The 18,932-nt window shown below is 56.5% G+C and overlaps 3 protein-coding genes across 3 annotated transcripts; all 3 read left to right on the top strand.

The window, feature by feature from the left end:
* Positions 1-278: 278 nt before the first annotated feature.
* DOHH (deoxyhypusine hydroxylase) lies at positions 279-8,339 on the top strand. The gene is made up of 5 exons (XM_005888320.3): positions 279-497; positions 3,075-3,405; positions 5,112-5,188; positions 6,533-6,773; positions 7,843-8,339. The coding sequence occupies exons 2-5, from the start codon at positions 3,132-3,134 to the stop codon at positions 8,160-8,162; spliced, it is 912 nt and encodes a 303-aa protein (XP_005888382.1). The 5' UTR covers positions 279-497; positions 3,075-3,131; the 3' UTR covers positions 8,163-8,339.
* On the top strand, positions 6,637-13,373 carry SMIM44 (small integral membrane protein 44). The gene is made up of 3 exons (XM_070373940.1): positions 6,637-6,773; positions 12,693-12,934; positions 13,075-13,373. Exons 2-3 carry the CDS (start codon positions 12,733-12,735, stop codon positions 13,311-13,313), a joined length of 441 nt encoding a protein of 146 aa, XP_070230041.1. The 5' UTR covers positions 6,637-6,773; positions 12,693-12,732; the 3' UTR covers positions 13,314-13,373.
* A 1,449-nt stretch (positions 13,374-14,822) lies between these two features.
* LOC102285479 (small integral membrane protein 24-like) lies at positions 14,823-18,886 on the top strand. The gene is made up of 4 exons (XM_005888321.2): positions 14,823-14,962; positions 15,701-15,806; positions 16,066-16,131; positions 17,333-18,886. Exons 1-4 carry the CDS (start codon positions 14,896-14,898, stop codon positions 17,496-17,498), a joined length of 405 nt encoding a protein of 134 aa, XP_005888383.1. The 5' UTR covers positions 14,823-14,895; the 3' UTR covers positions 17,499-18,886.
* The last annotated feature ends 46 nt before the right edge of the window (positions 18,887-18,932 follow it).

Raw genomic sequence — 18,932 nt, forward strand, 5'->3', positions numbered from 1 at the left:
GAACTCCGGGAGATGGTGATGGACAGGGAGGCCTGGCGTGCTGCAATTCATAGGGTTGCAAAAAGTCGGACACGACTGAGCGACTGAACTGAATTCCCATCTAATTGGCCACGCCCCTGAGACTTGACCACGCCCCAGGAACAAGCTGCGTCGCTTGCCGGCCTCACCTCTCGGCTGAATCGGGACAAACCATTTCCATTCGTCGTATCGGGTGGGGAGGCCGGAGAGAAAATCTCTTACGTGGAAACGATGGAAGCTGCCCTTTTATTTCCCTGAGAAGTGCCCGTAGATTCCTCCTGATGTGTGAGTGAGCTATGGCACCGTTGCTAACTCGCGCTTGCGGGGCCACTCACGCTGCGGAGCCTTAGATTGGATCCTCCCTCAGTGCTGCGTTGGTGCCGTCTGGCCTGGTCACGTGGGCGGCAAGATGGCGGCCCCCAGAGCGCTGTAGCAGTGTCGCGGTTGGTGAAGTGTTGGTGGCAGCGGCCGCGGAGCGGGTGGGTCCTGTAGATCCTCCGATCTGGTAGCTCACTGGGGTGTTCTGGGGGCGAGGGGGACGGGGAGGACGCCTCACTGGGGTCCCGGCGCTGGGATTCTTTCGCTGGGGAGTAGAAAGGCCTCCCTTCTGAGAGGTCCCGGCGAAGTATTTCGCTCCAGTTCTGCAGACCCTGTCTCCGGGGATGCGCGTAGTGAAGAATCAGCGCGCGGGGGAAGGTCCCATGTTGGGTGACCTCTTTCTCGGGGTTCTGGGAGAACCAAACTGTGAAGGATCAGGTACTGGGGGACACCCGTAAACGTGTCTTGTTGTTCAGTCGCTCATTTGTGTCTGACACTTTGCTGCCCCATGGATTGCAGCATGTCAGACTTTCCTTCACCATCTCCCGGAGTTCGCTCAAGCTCATGTCCATTGAGTCAATGATGCCATGAGACATCAGTTCCTGGGAGTCTCTTCCATGGAGCTTTGGGGACCCGGTCGTCGCTGGGGGATCCTGGGAGCAGCCCCGAGGGATGCCGTGTTGGGGCGACTTGCCTCTTAGCGGCAGCGGGGGCGGGGGTTTAGTTTATCGAAGGTCTTTTTGTTGGGAATTCTTGGTTTAGAGGGGGCGGATTTCGGGAATTCCGAACTTCCCTTCTTCCATCCCTTACTCACTCTTCATTGAAGTCTGTCTTAGTTGTGGCGTAAGGGATCTAGCTCCCTGACCAGGGTTCAAAGCCAGGCCCTGCATTGGGTGCTCACAAAGTTAGCCACCGGGCCACCAGGGAAGTCCCTGATGATCCCTGTTTTGAGTGCCACCTCCTTTGATGGTCACCTGTGCTCACACAACTGCACCTCCCTTATTATACCAGGTTGGCCCTAATGACTCCGCTGGGAGCCATACCCTGCTCGTAAGCTTCACGAAGTGTCCTCACTGGTCTGGAGGATGAAGACCAGCCTCAGCTGCATCCTTTCATTTTAATCCTTCCTTTCAACCCGGAGTTTGTGGTTTAGACCTTGACTCTGGAGCCCAGCTGCCGGGATCTCTAACTCTTCACTGGGTTCCTAGGCAAGTGCTTCACCTCTCTGTGCTTGGCGGCCCCTCCTGTAAAACACTGACGACCGCGGTGCTTGTCTCAAAGGGTTATGGAAAGGATGGAGCGAGTTTAGGAATGTAGGGGCTTAGAATAGATGACTGTCAAAGTAGCACATCCTGTGTAAATGTCAGTTGCTATTATTGTTATGGTCATTGTTCTTTAAAAATTTTTTTTGGATGTAGATCATTTTTAAAGTCTTTGTTGAATTTGTTAAAATATTGCTTCTGTTCTGTGTCTTGGCATTTTGGCCACAAGGCATGTGGGATCTCAACTTTCCAACTAGGGATGGAACCTGCACCCCGTGCGTTGGAAGGTGAATTTTTAACCACGGGACAGCCAGGGAAGTCCCTTACGTTTCTTTTTTTTTTTTTAAGTTATTATTTATTTTTTGGCTGTGCTGGGTCTTCGTTGCTGCGTGCAGGCTCTCTCTAGTTGCGGTGTGTGGGCTTCTCATTGCGGCAGCTTCTCTTGTTGTGGAGCGCAGGCTCTAGGGCACTCGTGGGCTTCAGTGTGGCAGCACTCTGGCTCAACAGTTGTGGCTCGCAGGCTTAGTTGCCCCACAGCATATGAAATCTTACCGGGCCATGGATCACATCAGTGTCCCTTGCATTGGCAGGCAGATTCTTAACCACTGGACCGCCAGGGAAGTCCATGGCCATTGTTCTTATTAATGAATTGTGTGCTGGGAGTACAGGGGGGACTAGCACTCAGTCCCTGCCTTCAGAGTTTTAGCAACTGAACAACAATAACATAGGATCTTAGCTCCCCGACCAGGGATGGAACCTGCGTATCCTGCACTGGAAGGCGGATTCTTAACCACTAGACCACCAGGGATGTCCTCAGCAGCTCTATAAACAGTAGTAACACTATTTTTCAGTTTCTGTGGGTCAGGGGTCCGGGCCTGGTTTAGCTGGGTGGCTGTGCCTCTGATCACGCGTGAGGTTGCGTGCAGACCCTGGCTGGGCTCCGCCATCTGAGGGCTGGACTGGGGCTGGGGGAGCTGCTCTCAAGCTGCCGCTCTCACCTGGCTGTTGGTGGAAGGCTTCAGTTTCTCCACCATGTGGGCCCCTGGAGCCACAAGGAGGAAGCCACAGGGTCCCTTATGACGCTCCCAAGTCACAGTGCCATTTCTCCCATATCCCATTATTCACCCGGGTCAGCCCTATACGCTGTGGGGTCGGGGGTAAGGTCCACACGGTCCACAAACACCAGGAGGTGAGAGTCCCTGAAGGCCATGTTGGGAACCAGTCTCCACAGCCCCTCTGGCTGCTGTGTGGCGAACAGACCAGCAGAAGTCATTGGTGAGGTAGATAGAGGCCACAGGCCCAGAGAGGAAAGTGCCTTAGGGAAGGCCACACAGCAGGTAGGCAGGGCCGGACCCAGGCACCCAGGCTGTTCAGCAGTTTGGAAACCACCCCGCTGAGGTCCTAACTCTGAGATGAACAAGTCAGCTAGCAGCAAACGGCACCTTGACCTGGCATCTCGGTTTCCCCTCCCATCAGGTTCTCAAGCTTGAGAGTCCCCTGGTTTAGCCCAAGGAGGAGGAAGGCGGCATCGCCATGGTGACGGAGCAGGAAGTGGAGGCAGTGGGGCAGACACTGGTTGACCCCGGGCAGCCCCTGCAGGCCCGCTTCCGGGCACTGTTCACACTGCGTGGGCTGGGGGGTCCAGTGGCCATCTCCTGGATCAGCCGGGCCTTCGATGATGACTCAGCCCTGCTCAAGCATGAGCTGGCCTACTGCCTGGGCCAAATGCAGGACCGACGGGCCATCCCCGTGCTGCTGGACGTGCTTCGGGACACCCGCCAGGAGCCCATGGTGCGCCATGAGGCAGGTGAGCAGACGGGGTGCGGGCTGTACCTGGCGAGCGCTGGAAGGGGTGGGTGGTGAATGCCTTCGACCATCTCTGCCCCATGTCTCAGCTCTACTGCCGAAGCACGAGAGCCAGGTAAATCCCAGGTAATGGATGGGTGTTGCCTCGAGCCAGTCTGGCTTTATGGGCCCTGAGATGTGAATTTCACGAGTCATAAATTGTGATCCCTTTTTGTTTTAATTTTTTTGGTCGCTCCATATGGCGTGTAGTATCTTAGGTGGTTCACCAGGGATTGAACCCGCACCCCTTGCATTGGAAGCTCAGAGTCTTTACCATTGGACTACCGGAAGTCCCTGATCTCTTTGATTAAAAGAAAATACACAGACAATGCGGGAGACCTGGGTTTGATCCCTGGGTCGGGAAGATCCCCTGGGGAAGGAAATGACAACCCACTCCAGTATTCTTGCCTGGAGAGTCCCATGAACAGGGGAGCCTGGCGGGCTACAGTCCATCGGGTTGCCAAGAGTCGGACATGACTGAGTGACTAAAAAAAAAAAAGTTAAAACTGGAAATACCATTCTTTGCTCATACAAAGACAGGCAGTGGTCATAGCCAGCCAACCCAAGGTTACTCAGTCACTTCACTTACTGGACAATTTTTTATGGCCACTCCAGATGGCCTGTGGGATCTTAGTTCCTCAACCGGGGATCAAACCTGTGCCCTCTGCAGTGAAAGCATGGAGTCCTAACCGCTGGACTGCCAGGGAATTCCCTGGACAAATGTTCATGGACCATCTACTGTAGGCCAGGTGCTATTCTCACAAGAGGCTCAGATAGCCAGTGAGGGGCTATGGTTCCATTTATGATTGTTCTTGGTCCTTTTGAATATTCCCTGAGATAATCTCCAGCTTTGCCAGGCTGCCTTGGACTCCTCTCAGGATCCCAACCATTGACTCCTCTGGGAGCTCTCCGTATAGAGAAACATTTGAGCCCAAATCTCAATTTCGTGTGTGTGATTTTCTGGAACACCCAGTCATGTTATGGTGCAAACGCTTACCTAAGTGTTACGGAAGAAAATAAAGCCTGGGAGAGGGTGCCAGAGGTGTTGCCTTTTTTTTTTTTTTGGCCTTTCCATGGGATGTGTGGGATCCTAGTTCCCTGACCAGGGATTGAACCTGCGCCCCGTGCGTTTGAAACTTGGAGTCTCAACCACTGAACCACCAGGGAAGTCCAGCATTGCTGTTTTTAATTGCTGGAAAGAGATCCAAGTGGAGTAAGGGAGTTGTCTGGGGAAAGGGGTTCTGGGCAGTGCAAAGGCCCTGAGGCAGGATGGTGCCTGTCTGCTGACCCTCCTTGCCCACATCACAGCTTAGAAACCTCCCCCGTGTTTTCAGGGCTCTCCATGATGGACTCAACTCAGCGGACTGTTCTTGGCTCTTGCCACCCATGTCCCCAAGTTGTAAGGGCATGCTAATCTGCATCTCCCCTCTGGGCCATGAGCTCTAGGAGTGTGGGCCAGTGTGGGGTCTGAGCCAGTTTCCAGCAAAGTCTGATATCTGGGGAAGGGACACTCATTGGTGCAGATTCATTCAGGGATGGACTGGTCCCTGCTTCAAAACTCATGGCTGGGTGGCCCACCCATACTACACAGGCAGGGGCGGTGAGGGGGAAGGCATCTGGGGCGTTTCCTAACCAGCCAATGTACGCTCTCTGCCATGTTCTTCTCAGGGGAGGCCCTGGGGGCCATTGGGGACCCAGAGGTGCTGGAGATCCTGAAGCAGTACTCTACTGACCCTGTTGTTGAGGTAACACAGCACCCCCCCGCCCATACCCACCCCCATCTCGGGTCCAGGAACTGGCCTCAGACCCTGTGTCTGGTTGCCAGGGTGACCACCCAGGGATGCCAAGAGAGGGCTGCAGTCAGGATGGACGCCGTCCACTGCCCCTTTGGGCAAAACTGAACTCGATTCACACATGACACCCACCCTGCTCCACTGGCGCCAGCACAGCCCCCACTCGCCTCTCTCCTAGCCTCCCACAGGCAGTCCCTCCATCGTGTAGATCTCCCAACCCACCCACCTCTCCACCTCCACCCAGCCTCATCCAGTGTCTCCCTGCCGCCGTCCCTATTTTTTCTTTAAACAACAGCTTTATTGAGATGTGTCACATACCGTAAAACCCACTCCCTGAAAATGTGCATTTGGGTGGTTTTTAGTACATCCGTGGGCTTCCCTTGTGGCTCAGCTGGTAAAGAATTCACCTGCAATGCGGGAGACTTGGGTTTGAACCCTGGGTTGGGGAGATCCCCTGGAGAAGGGAAAGGCTACCCACTCCAGTATTCTGGCCTGGAGAATTTCACTGGACTGTATAGTCCATGGCGTCTCAGAGAGTCAGACACGACTGAGCGACTTTGACTTCGTACATCCATAGAGTTATAGAACCATCACCACTGTCTGATTCCTAGAACAGTCCATCCCCCCAAAAGGAAGCCCTATCCCCATCAGCAGTCACTCCTCCATTCCTTGCCCCAGCCCCTGACCACCAGGAACCCACTCTCTGTGTCTGTGGATCTGCCTGCTCTGCTCGTTTCCCGTCAGTAGAATCACACCCCTCGTGTCCTGTGTCTGCGTCTCACTGAGCACCGTGTTCTCAGGGTCCATCCGCGTGGTAGCCGGTGTCTGGGCTTCTCTCCTTTTCAGGGCTGAGTGATGCTGCTGTGTGTGGAGCAGTCACATTTATTTATCCATCTATTAACTTATTCTGTGCCTCAAGACTCATGGTTTGTCATCACCTTTGGGACAGTAGTCTTAAGCAGTCTGGCCTGGCCTCCTCAGGCCTGGCCTCAGGTCATGTCTGTTGCTGGCACCCCCCGATGGTCCTGCCTTGGGGCCTTTGCACTGGCTCATCCCACCTGATGCCTTTCTCACCGGTCACCTCCGAGTGACTCCTCCTGACCCACTGTTCCCCTGTCACTCCCTGATCACAGCAGTCCATGCCGGTTGTTTCCAGCCTGGAAGGATCAATTAGTCCAGAGTCTGTGGGCTGTGTCCCTGCTAAACCGGGAGCCCTGGGGGCTGGAGGGGGACCTGGCATGTCCACTCCCTTCCCTTCCGTCCCCAGCGGCCGCCTGTGTGCCCCTCTCCCTGCAGGTGGCTGAGACATGCCAGCTGGCTGTCCGGCGGCTGGAGTGGCTGCAGCAGCATGGTGGAGAGTCAGCGGTCCGGGGGCCCTACCTCTCTGTGGACCCAGCCCCGCCCGCTGAGGAGCGCGACCTGGGGCAGCTGCGGGAGGCGCTACTGGACGAGGCCCGGCCACTCTTCGACCGATACCGAGCCATGTTTGCCCTGCGCGATGCTGGAGGCAAGGAGGCTGCCCTGGCGCTGGCCGAAGGTGAGGAGGGGCCTCGGGGGTCAGGCTCGGGGCCCCTTGGCCCCTGTGGCCATAGTTGTCACACACAGCTGCATAGCATCCTGGGCAGTGCATCCTGGGGCAGGTACTCTTATTACCCCCACTTCTCCGTGGTGGGAGCCTAGGCCCAGAGAGGCAGAGGGACTTGTCCAGGGTCACACAGCAGTCTCAGCTGCAGTTTGGGTTTGACCCCAGGGTCCCCCGTGACCGTTACTGGTGGCATTTTCATCTCAGCTCTGCAGGGAGCCCTGTGCAAGTCTGAGGGGCTGTGGCTCCTCTAGCAGAAAAGGAGAGGAGGGGCCTCCAGGAATCCTGGGGTCCCTTGATCCCCTCCCCCACGCCTGAGGTGGCTGCTTCTGGTCCACAGAGTGCTGAGTCCCTCTGCCTTCCTGGAGCTTCCTGTCTAGCCAGGGAGATGCTGGGACATCACCACCACGTGGACCCCGCGGCGGGAGCGCAGAGGGGGCAGGTGTGGGTTTGTCCTGGGCGGTTAGCTGCACAGTCAGGCGGGCTGGCCTCAAATCCCAGCTCTGCCTCCAGAGGACATCGGATCACAGGCAGGTCACTCCTGGGTCCAAGGCTGGGCCCCTCTCAGGAGAAGTGTGGCCCCTCTGTGTGGCTGTGCTGGTGAAAAGCCTGGGACTCTGCCTGTCAGGGTCACTAAGACTCTATGGAGTGTGGGGATCATGCAGGAAACGACCCAGAAGCACAAATGTATAAGATGCCTGCAAATCGCACTGGCAGTGTGGGCACAACACGGAGTCGGGGTGCGGGGGACAGGACGGGAAGGAGGCGGCCGTGCCCAGTCTGGCCTCCGGGGAGTGGGAAGGGAGGGCCGAGTTTCCAGAGCCCGATGGGCCCACCCTGCTTCCCCAGTCCCTCTGGTGGCTAGGGTCCCACCTCTGAACTCCATGATTGGCGGTGGGGGTGTTGGGGAGTGCTCCTGGATTCGGGAACCTCCTTTCGTCCCCTCTCGGTCCCTCTGTCCCCCGGTGCCCCGCGCCAGGCCCCCTCCTCGCTCTGTGGTGACCCCAGCCGCCTTCTCCTATAGGCCTGCGCTGCGGCAGCGCCCTCTTCCGCCATGAGATCGGCTACGTTCTGGGCCAGATGCAGCACGAGGCGGCAGTGCCCCAACTGGCGGCGGCCCTGGCGCAGCCCACTGAGAACCCCATGGTACGACACGAGTGCGCCGAGGCCCTGGGGGCCATCGCCCGGCCTGCCTGCCTGGCCGCCCTGCGGGCCCACGTGGCCGACCCTGAGCGTGTGGTGCGGGAGAGCTGCGAGGTGGCCCTGGACATGTACGAGTACGAGACGGGGTCGACCTTCCAGTATGCGGACGGGCTGGAGCGGCTGCGCTCACCCCTCTCCTAGGGCCTCCGCGGGGCGGTCTCCCTTTTGGACTTGGCGCATAAACCATTCTGGAGTGAATCGGTTCTTGCTTCCCTGTCTTCCGGCCCCTTTTGCATCTTGATCGCAGGCTCCGGGGGGCTACGCTGAAGTCACTTCTGCCACTGAGCACGAAGGGAGGGGGACCGAGGGGTTGTGGGAACAAAGCTGCGTCTGGGGGGTCGGGGGGCGGTGGCCTCGCTTCTCTAGGAATGAAAGGGCATGGGGAAGGCACTGTGGGGAAACCCAGGCCCCCAGGGTTGGGGGTGTTGGAGCTGTGCTTTGTGGGGTGGGATGGCCTGGAGCTAAGGGCTTAGGGAGGGCACGCAGGTCCCAGGGACACAGCCTAGATGAACTATTAAATTATTTTTGCCAAGCGATGACTCTGAGAGTGTGTTGGGGGGTGGCTGAGGTGAGGGATGGCAGCTCTAAAGTAAAGTGTGGAGGACAAAGGCATGTGGAGAGCTCAGCTCTGACGTCTGCCCTGCCCGAGACTGTGTGACCAACCACAAGCCAGTGCTCCTGTTTCCCCATCAATTTCCTGGGCAGGAATAAAATATGCCCAGCCAGTTCCCTCCAAGCCAGACCTCATCCTCTCCCAGCCTTTATTGGGGACATAGGGGAAGGGGTTTTGTGGTATGGCTAAGAGCTCGGGCTATGCGTTCCAATTTCCTCCACCTGCAGTCTCCAGCAGGCCATTTACCGCTTTGTAAAATGGGTGTTAACAAGAGAACTCATTTCATGTGTGACACATTTTCACACCAAGAAATTCTCAATTTCTACATTGGCATCAGCTGGGTGTCTTACAACTCAGTTCAGTGCTGACACCATCTACCCTAAGTGCAGACCCTTCAGGTTCAGGGGTCAGACCTGCAGAGTTTCCCCACTTCAGACGCTGGTCTCGAGTCTGGACCTCCCATACTTCTGATCGACTGGTTATAATTTGGGGCTCCCACCACCCCCTCAAGTCAGGAAAACAGTTTACTTAACTATTTATCATAAAGGAGGCAAATGAACAGCCAGATGAAGAGGCGCAAAGTCCAGGAGGGTCCCCAGCACAGGAGCATCTGTTGTCTTCGTGGAGTTTGGGGCGGATGCTCTCACCCGCCCGGAAGCTCTCTAAGCCCCTTCCGGTAGGGTTTTCAACATGGGCGTGGTCTGTTAAATCATTCGCCATTGGCAATTAGCTCAGTTCCCAGCCCCTCTCCCCGGGTGTACTCAGTTGTGTCTCAGTCGTACCCGACTCTGCGACCCCGTGGACTGTAGCCTGCCAGGCTCCTCTGTCCATGGAATTCTCCACGTTAAGAATACTGGAGTGGGTTGCCATGCTCTCCTCCGTGGAATCTTGACCCAGGGATCGAACACGGGTCTGTTGCATTGGAGGCAGATTCCTTACCATCTGAGCCACCCCGAAGCCCTCTCCCTGGGGTGGTGGAGCTGAAAGTTACATCCCTCTATCCCAGAGTAGGTTTCCCATGCCACTGGGACCCCCCCCCCCGCCCCCCAACCCAAAGCTGCCCCACCTCGTCTGCATCAGCTGACACCCAGGTGTGGTGGAAAGAGGCTGATTACGAACCTCAGAGGAGGCTTCCTTCATTCCATCACTCGGGAAATTACAGGTTCTTGGGAGCTCTGAGTCAGGTGCCAGGACGAAGAACAAACAGATTTCCTGTTATCCTACAGCGTCACCCTCGGGTGCTAGCTGCGAGCCCTCTCCTCCATTTTTCCCCAGGACCCCAGCCCGTCTCGTCAACTTGGCCCTGTGGCATGTGGGATCTTAGTACCTTGACCAAGGATCAAACCCATGGCCCCCACACTGCAAGGCAAATTCCCAACCTCTGAACCACCAGGGAAGTCCCTGTAATTTAAGAGCAGAAAAACAACCACCATCACACACAGTCCTGACCCCATGCCTTCCAGCTCTGGCCCCCATAAGCCCTAGGAAGTTGTCAGACCCTCGCCAGCCGGTTCTCTCCCAAACCGGCGCCAACTAGGACTGCCCCTCAAGTCCCCAGAACTGTCCTTGCCCACAGATGACCTGTGAGTGTGTGCTAAGTCCCTTCATCGTGTCCGAGTATGTGCGACCCTATGGACTGTAGCCTTCCAGGCTTTGTCCATGAGGATTCTCCAGGCAAGAATGGGTTGCCATGCCCTCCTCCAGGAGATCTTCCTGACCCAGGGATTGAACCCAGGTTTCCTGCAGCTCCTGCTCTGCAGGGGGATTCTTTACTGCTGAGCCACTGGGGAAGCCCACAGGTGGCCTCCCAGTGTCCAAATCTTGTTGTCACATCACAGTCTACACTCTCCCCTCTGCTCCTGGGAATTTCTCAGGGACCCCGCCTCCGGCCCGCCTTCATCTGCCGTTCCTATCCTTCATTGGCCCAGGGCTGGGTCCTCAAGCACCACCCACATCCCAGCCGGGCAGCTTCATCCACTACTGGGGCTTAAATGCCATCTATGCTTCAATGATACCCACCGTTCTGACTCCAGCCGTTGGGTGGGGGTGGGGGAACGTCCTCGGAGCTCTTGACTCAGGGTCCAGTCTGCTGCTGCTGCTAAGTCGCTTCAGTCGTGTCGGACTCCTAGCGACCCCATGGACTGCAGCCCACCAGGCTCCTCCGTCCATGGGATTTGCCAGGAAAGAGTACTGGAGTGGGTTGCCATTGCCTTCTCCGCAGGGTCCAGTCTGGATATCTCCAATTAGCTGATGAGGCTTCCCAAACTTAGCAGTCCTTAGACTTACTACCTCCTATAGTGGCTCCTCCTAGAGGAAATGGAAACTCCTGTCATTCCAGGTGTTCAGCCTGCCAACACCAGGGCTTGATCAGTTTAAAATCTGCCCCAGCTCTGCCTACTCCGCCTCACTTTTCTGCCTGCACCTGGTCCAGCCTCATTATTGGCCATCTGAACCAGCGCAATCCCTCTGGCCCATCCATCCCCTGGCTCCCAATCTCACCTCCGGGATCTGTCCTCCCCACAACAACCACCGGAGGGCGCCTGTGAGCACCTGAGTGAGAGCCCACCCTCACCTCCACAGTCTGTCTTTCCCACAGCAGCCACCGGAGGGCGCCTGTAAGCACCCGAGTCCGGTCATGTCCAACAAGTCCAAGTCGGTCCTGCTCCAGGGCTTTTGCATCCAATAAACTTCTTCCATCTGGGAAGGAGATCAGCCTGGGATTTCTTTGGAAGCAATGATGCTAAAGCTGAAACTCCAATACTTTGGCCACCTCATGCGAAGAGTTGATTCATTGGAAAAGACTCTGTTGCTGGGAGGGATTTGGGGCAGGAGGAGAAGGGGACAACAGAGGATGAGATGGCTGGATGGCATCACTGACTCGATGGACGTGAGTCTGAGTGAACTCCGGGAGTTGGTGATGGACAGGGAGGCCTGGCGTGCTGCGATTCATGGGGTCACAAAAAGTCGGACACGACTGAGCGACCGAAATGAACTGAACTGAACTGAAACTTCTTCCCTCTGGTACTGCCATGGCTGGTCCTTTCCTCCTCTGGGTGGCTGGTCCTTTCCTCCTCTGGGTCTCTGGTCAAATATCAGCTGAACATGACCTTGGCTGCCCTACTGCAAACTTTAACTTCCCTCCTAGCAGCCCTATGCTGCCCTCAAACCACTGAGGGCAGGGTGGTCTTCCCACCCACCCCACCCTCAAACCACTGTTCACTTTCTCTTTTTTTAATTTAATAACATTTATTTTGGCTGCACTGGGTCTTTGTTGCTACACACAGGAGCTTTCTCTAGTTGTGGGGAACAGTGGCTTCCAGCCGCAGAGCACGGGCTTTAGGGCGTATGGGCTTTGGTACCTGTGGCACATGGGTTCATTAGTTGCAGCTTGCAGGCACTACTAGCATGGGCTTACTTGCCCTGTGGCATGTAGAATCTTCCTAGACCAGGGACTGAACCTGTGTCCCCTGCATTTGCTGGAGGATTCAGAACCACTGGACCACCAGGGCCGCTCCACTGTTCACTTTCTAACACAACACAATCATTACTCTACGGTTATGCTTTTCTCAGAGTCTGTCTCACCATGTGCACGCATGCATGCATGCTAAGTCACTTCAGTCACGTCTGACTCTCTGCAACCCTGTGGACTATAGCCTGCCAGGCTCCTCTGTCCATGGGGTTCTCCAGGCAAGAATACTAGAGTGGGTTGCCATGCCCTCCTCCCGGGGGATCTTCCCGACCCAGGATTGAACCCACATCTCCTGGATCTCCTGCAGTGCAGGTGGATTCTTTACCACTGAGTCACTTGGGAAACCCCCTATCTCCCCATCTTGACCATCAGCTCCAGGAGGGCAGGGATTTTCCCAGAAGAGGGAGCAACCTGTGCTAAGGCCCTGTGGGGGGTGATGGATGTGCAGGGTAGCACCTGGCAGTGGCTGTTGCTGAGCGAGGGAGGGGGGCAGTGGGCGGAAGTGATTTGTAATGTGATCACCCAGGCAGATGGTGGCCATAGGGGAGCCCCAATCCTCTTACCCAAAGCTCCTTAATACTTCCGCCAGGCAGGTCACCTCCGGGCCTCTCCTGCTCCGGGTGGCTGTCATGCCGGGGCTGGCAGCTGAGGAGGGAATGGACGACTGGAGCCCAGCCCCGCCACTCTATGAGGAGTACCGCCCGCCACCACTGGACACCATCCGCCTGCCCAGGTACGTGCTGTACCTGCTGCTGGCTGCGTTCCTGGTGGTGGCCGTGGCCTACGCCATTGTGGGCCATCTCATCAAGGACCTTGCCCACGATCTGGCTGGTGAGCCACTATCTACCACACCTGGCGTGGGCTAGTGCAGGATCGTGGGGGGAGGGAGGTCCCAAGGGTCTCCCGTAGCCAGGGAAGAGGGCGGAAGGTGGCCATGTCTGGGGACGCTCCTCATCACCTTCCTGTCACAGACTGGGCTTTTGGCCCGAAGCCGGACCAGGAGGACGCCCCCCGGGAGCTGCCCGAGAGCCCCGAGGGTGAAGACCTGGAAGAATTGGACCTGCAGCTGGCTCTGGCCTGGCGAGGCGAGGAGGACGCGGGTGGGGGTGGCGAGGGGGCCCCCGCAGAAGCCCCCAACCGGGCCCCCCGCCGCCCCTCCATTGCCTTCAAAGATCCACCAGTCCGGAGCTCCTTTTGGAAGCTGGGCTGAGCTGGGCCCTGCCCTGGGGCCCAGGAGGCCAGCTCCAACCCCATTGATGGTTGTATTAATATAAAGTGGACTCATGTCCATCAGAGCCTTTTCTCCACTGATCCGCGCTGTCTTGACAGAAAACATGGTCTTTCTTGGCTCGCAGGCTCCAGTGGTTGGACACTGTTATTTGCATGCTCTGGCTTCCCCCATTCTGCCAGAGCCTAACCCAGCCCAGTTTCCACCAAGCCCTGGGCAACCTGTAAACCAAAAACACTAAGGAGATAAAAAAAAATAAAATCTCACAACAATAGCGGCCAACCCTTAGCTAGAGTTGTGGGATGCTAAGCAAGCCCTTTCTGTATTTTATTTCATTCAATCCTCTGAGGTGGGACTTGCTGCTGCTGCTGCTGCTGCTAAGTCGCTTCAGTCGTGTCTGACTCTGTGCGAGACTTATCCACCCATTTATCAGATGGGAAAACGGAGGCATGCAGCCCAGACGTTACTTGGTTGGAGCAGGGAGAATTTTTTGTGGGATGAGGCCAGCCCAGCCAGCGACCTGCCTGGGGAAGCAGAGGCGTGTCCCCTGGGCTCCTGCATCTCCAGGTCCTCTCAGCTAGATTATGGGGTGGTCTGTCTCTGGGGGTCCTGACTTCCTAACTAGCCTGAGGGCACCCCGAGGACAGGGGCCTCCTTTCCTCCTGAGCTCTGCATGGGGCAGGGTACACAGTACGGACTTCAAGTGTGCCTGATGGGCTGGGCTGACTGGCTTGCCTTGGGCTCCACTAAGTGGCCCTCTTGCACTGCGGCCATGGTCAGACCTCAGGAAGGGAGGAGGCAGTGATGCTGGAGGCCTGGAGAAGGGCCAGGCCTCCCCACCCCAGTCTTCCTGCCACGTGCCTGGGCCGTGGCTGTCCCATGGCGGCTAGGGGGTAGGGTCCCCCTTCTCCCAGACAGGGCCGTCTATCTAATCAACTTAGTGATCAGGGTAGACACACAGGAGAGCTTGGGGACTGAGTCATCGGCTGCTCCGGGCCCCGTTCTCCAGGGCTTGAAGGTGGACGGTGGCCCCTCCCTTCTTGCTCCTTGTCCTCTCCCTGGAGTTGGCTGTCCACAATGAAGCAGCATAAGCTGGTGATGAGAGAGACCCTGTTCACATCCCAGTGCTGGCTGTTTCTGCCCAGCCTGGCACTCCTGGCCTCCCTGTAAAATGCAGGTGGCAAAATCTGTGGTGTGTGCAGAGAAAGAAGTGTAATGAGGTGTAAAAGCACTGAGTCAAGAAGCAAGGTCAGGGCCATCTCAGCTCGGCCCCTGTGGGGCGAGCCTGGGGGCCCCGCAGGCTGGCTGTCAGGGGTGGGACACAGAGCAGAGGGGCTGGACTCCCGAGTTAATCGTTACAATCAGGTCCAGAGTCTGTCCTCCTGGAAGGCGGGGGAGAGGGTGTGGGATGCCAACCAGGTGGGGCAAAGGGAGGGGCCCTCACTCGGGGCCTGCCCCGCCCCCAGACCCGCCTGCCCCCTTATCAGGAGCTGGGCAGGGCCTCCCCTGACCCTGACAGGGGAACGGCACACTCCAGCGCCCTGGCTGCTGGCTCCTCTGCACGATGGGGACCTTAGGGATCCTGCTTCTGCTCATGGGTCTGCTCCTGTCGCCAGTTGAGGCCCAGAAGGGTAAGGCTCTGACCTCTGGTTTGGCGGATGGGAGGAGGGGTTGGGGGATGGGCTTGGACATGGGCTCGCCCCCTCCCCACTTGATGAGAAACCAAGGACCCTGAGAAGAGAGGGGACAGGCAGAAGAGAAGGGAGGCCCCCTCCCCAACTCCCCCACTCCCTTGGGGCTTCCCACCCCATCTCTGAGCACCCCCATCTCTGAGGCACTTCCCTGCTGTCCAGTGTTGAGGACTCTGCTCTCTCACTGCCCGAGGCCTGGGTTCAACCCCTGGTCGGGGGACTAAGAGCCCACAAGCTGCGGTGTTGCAAAAACAAGCAAACAAATTAAAAGGACTTCCCTGGCAGTCCAGTGGTTAGGACTCCACACCTCCACCGCCCTGGGCACGGGTTCCATCCTGGTTGGGGAACTAGATCGCACATGCTAATGTCTGAGCATCTCCTGCACTCTTCTTTCCCTGTCCTTTCGGGGCCCCCCCACCTTTCCCTGGTGCTTCCCTGGTGGCTCAGACGGTAAAGAATCCACCTGCAATGCAGGGAGACCTGGGATTGACCCCTGGGTCGGGAAGACCCCCTGGAGGAGGGCATGGCAACCCACTCCAGTATTCCTGCCTGGAGAATCCCACAGACAGAGAGGAGCCTGGCGGGCTACAGTCAATGAGTCGGACAAAACCGAGGGACTAACACTCCACTTTCCACCCTTCCCATTTCTGAGTCCCCACTCCCCCCACCTCCCCACAGAGCGCCAACTGAAGCCCTGGCTGGTGGGCCTGGCTGCGGTCGTGGGGTTCCTGTTCATTGTCTTCATCCTCATGTTGGCCAGCCGCCTCTGGTGCTCCAAAGCAAGGTGGGAGCCCCTTTCCTCACCCCTTCCCCTCCCTACTCCCAAAGTGCTGGGCACCTCTTCCACTTCATGACCCTCTCTAGTCCCTTTCCTTGTCTCCCCATTTCCCTGCTCCCCTTGCACCCACAGCCCAGTACAATCATGCAGTTCCCCCCGCTGGCTCTTGCTTCCTGGAGTTCCTTCAATCTGGGGGAGACTGAGGCTGCCTCCACTTCCTGCCCTTTATCCATCCCCACCCCTCCGATTCCCATCTCTTCTGCAGAGCTGAGGATGAAGAGAGGCCCACATTGAGGATGAATCCCAACCCGTATGAGGAAGTGGATCTGAGGTACTGCTGTGTGAGCATGTGTGTGTGTATGGTCAGCCCCTCCTGTCCCCCTCTCAGGGACAGGAGGGGTGGGTGTGCACTGATGACCTCTTTCCGTCCTTGAACACCTCAGCCACACTCTGGCCCCAGGGCCTTAGCACCTACTGTTCTGATTTGTACACCTTTGCCCATATCTTCTGGCTGGCTCTGTCTCTCCTCCAGTCCCTGCTCAGTTGGTTCCTCCCCACAGAAGCCCAACCTGACCAACAGCCTTCCTGATACTCTCTCTGACACAGCCCTGCATCTTTCTTTGCACGTATTGCCAAATGAAATTATCTAAGTCATTTACTGGTTTCTGAACAGAACTTAGCTTTGGTCCAGGCTGTGTCCTCAGGGCCCTGCCCAGGGCCTGGCATGCAGTAGGCACTTACTAAATACCTGTTGAACAAGATGGTGGTGTGGGATAGTGCAGGGACTGTGTGCGTGTGATTTGGTGTGGGTGACTCTCCTGGATTCAGCGTCTCCCATGATCCTGTTTCCAGATGTGACTCTGATGAGAGCTCAGGGATTCGGGCAGGGCTGGAGGCTCTTATGGAGCAAGCACCCCAACTTGGGCAAAGGTTTGGGGACAGGAGTTGGAGCTGGGAGCTGGGAGGAGACTATCCTGGCTGGAAGATTCTCAGCTGAGCCTAAAATGCCTGAGGGAGGGGTCTGGGATGGACTATGCTTTGTTTAGACCCAGCTCAGCCCCAGTAAAGTGTGGTTCCTGCTCTCAGGATGTGCTGGAGGCTCCAGGTCCAATAAGTGCTCCTAATTCATAGTTTGCTCCCTGCCAGGTTCATTCCTTCCCCATCCATCCATTTACACTCCCACCCACAAATCCTCCCATCCATTCTCCCATCTATCCATCCATCCATCCACCCATCCATTCTCCCATCCATCCACCTATCCATCTATCCATCCACCCATCCATCTATCCATTCATCCATTCTCCCATCCATCCATCCATTCTCCTATCCATCCATCCATTCTTCCAATGAACAACTGAACCTTAGTTTCTGCCTTTGTGAAATGGAAATCACAAGGGTGCCTTGTAAGGGCTGTTTTGAAGATTCAGCAAAGACTTTTTGTGAAGCATTGGCACAGGTAAAGGCCTGGCACAGGTGAGGGTCTGTTAAATGGGAATGACTCTGTTTTGTTACTCTGTTTTGTGTCCCTACAGAAAAGAAGACAAGAAAGGGAAGGAAGAGAAGGAGGAAAAGGCTGAGGAGAAAAAAGCTGGGAAGGGGGAAAAGGCCAAGAAGAAAGGAAAGAGAAACTTCGGGCTGGAGCTAGAGGAAAATGAGGAGCGCAGGGACTACAAGAAAGTCAAGAACACGGCCATGTAAAGATTCAGTCACCTCCTCCAAGAAACCCGCCAGAGATGCCCCTTCCACACCCTAGAAGCAATGAACTGAACCTGAAGCCACTGTGGTGACTCCATCTGTGGTTGAGAGTACGGGGCCCTGAATGAAGAGGCTTGGAACCCTACCCACCCCCCACCAAGGAGGGCTCTTCGTGTGTTATACAGTCTATATTGTTATGATTTGTTCTATCTGGTGATTCTTCTTGCACTCGGAGACCATTCCTGGTTCGCGAGAAACCCCCAACCCCTACAATCTCACCGCTCTACCTGCTTTTCCCCACTGCCTGACATCTATGGGCCAAAACCTCCTTCCTCCCGTTCAGCTTCAGGACCAGTATAGGCCAGGGACTGGGGGAGAGCCTTTCAGAAGGGCTTCCGTTGTCCCCTGGGACTCAGTTTCCCCAGGAGGAGACAGCTTTGGGGGCTGGGAGCAAGGCCTGGGCAGCTGTGGAAAACTCCACTGTGCCCAGGTGCTGGGCAGATCAGACGCTCCCCTTGCAATCTTGATCCTGCCGTCCTGAACCCTGAACTTTGAGCCCCGAGGTCTGTCTCCTGGGAAAGCCTTGCTCCCTCCACCCCCAGGTTTTTGGCTCACGTGACTCCATTTCCAGAAACTGGGTCTTGATGGGTGGGGTGCCCCTGGGTGCACCATCTTGGGAGGGGACAAGCCTCCCCTGCTCTCTTCACTTTCTTCAGGCCCTGGACCTTGCCCTGGATGTTAACCATTTCCTAATGAGAACTTTGATAAAGGCTGGTGTTTATCATTTTATTTATTTATTGGCTGTGCTGGGTCTCCGTTGCTGCGCAGGTTTTTCTCTAGTTGTGGCCAGCGGGGGCTACTGTCTTGTTGTGCAGGCTTCTCGTTGTGTTGGCTTCTCTTGTTGCGGAGCAGGCTTCAGTAGTTGCATTAGGGCTCTCTTGTGAAGCCAGTAGCTGGGGTGGTAGCCCAGAAGGCGGGGAGCTTCTGAGACTATCCCAGGATCGGCCACCAGGGGGCAGAAAAGCCGTAAATAAAAATATATAATCTCCCTAAAAGATGCTTCCACTGAACGCCTAGCATCCTTATGGTCTCAGTCTCTGTCGGTTTGCAATTCGTCCCTTTTTCCAGCTGAAAATACTGAGACTTAGAAAGAAGGACGCCACCAGCCCAGGTCTCCCTGGCGGTTGTTGGCAGCGCTGGGATGGAAGCCTAGGCTGCCCAAGGGACGGGCACATGCAGGGGCTGGCTCAGGTCAGATTTGGAGGTTCATGTCCTAGGACGGGAGAGGGTTGGGGTAGGGGGTGTTCCTAGCTGGGAGAACTGTGTTCCTCTGGGATGCTATGTGGTCCCAGGGAAGTGGCCTAACTTCTCTGAGCCTCGAGTTGGCTCCTCTTTTGCAATGTGAGGACCAGAGTTCTGACCACCAGAGTCTGAGAC

The sequence above is a fragment of the Bos mutus genome, chromosome 7, assembly GCF_027580195.1.
Source record: "Bos mutus isolate GX-2022 chromosome 7, NWIPB_WYAK_1.1, whole genome shotgun sequence".
In the NCBI taxonomy this organism is placed as follows: domain Eukaryota; kingdom Metazoa; phylum Chordata; class Mammalia; order Artiodactyla; family Bovidae; genus Bos; species Bos mutus.

Coding starts and splice junctions, on each gene's coding strand:
- DOHH (XM_005888320.3), top strand. CDS start 3,132: ATGGTGACGGAGCAGGAAGTGGAGGCAGTGGGGCAGACACTGGTTGAC. Junction 3,406..5,111: donor CATGGTGCGCCATGAGGCAG/GTGAGCAGACGG, acceptor TGTTCTTCTCAG/GGGAGGCCCTGGGGGCCATT. Junction 6,774..7,842: donor TGCCCTGGCGCTGGCCGAAG/GTGAGGAGGGGC, acceptor CTTCTCCTATAG/GCCTGCGCTGCGGCAGCGCC.
- SMIM44 (XM_070373940.1), top strand. CDS start 12,733: ATGCCGGGGCTGGCAGCTGAGGAGGGAATGGACGACTGGAGCCCAGCC. Junction 12,935..13,074: donor CCTTGCCCACGATCTGGCTG/GTGAGCCACTAT, acceptor TTCCTGTCACAG/ACTGGGCTTTTGGCCCGAAG.
- LOC102285479 (XM_005888321.2), top strand. CDS start 14,896: ATGGGGACCTTAGGGATCCTGCTTCTGCTCATGGGTCTGCTCCTGTCG. Junction 15,807..16,065: donor CTCTGGTGCTCCAAAGCAAG/GTGGGAGCCCCT, acceptor TCTCTTCTGCAG/AGCTGAGGATGAAGAGAGGC. Junction 16,132..17,332: donor TATGAGGAAGTGGATCTGAG/GTACTGCTGTGT, acceptor GTGTCCCTACAG/AAAAGAAGACAAGAAAGGGA.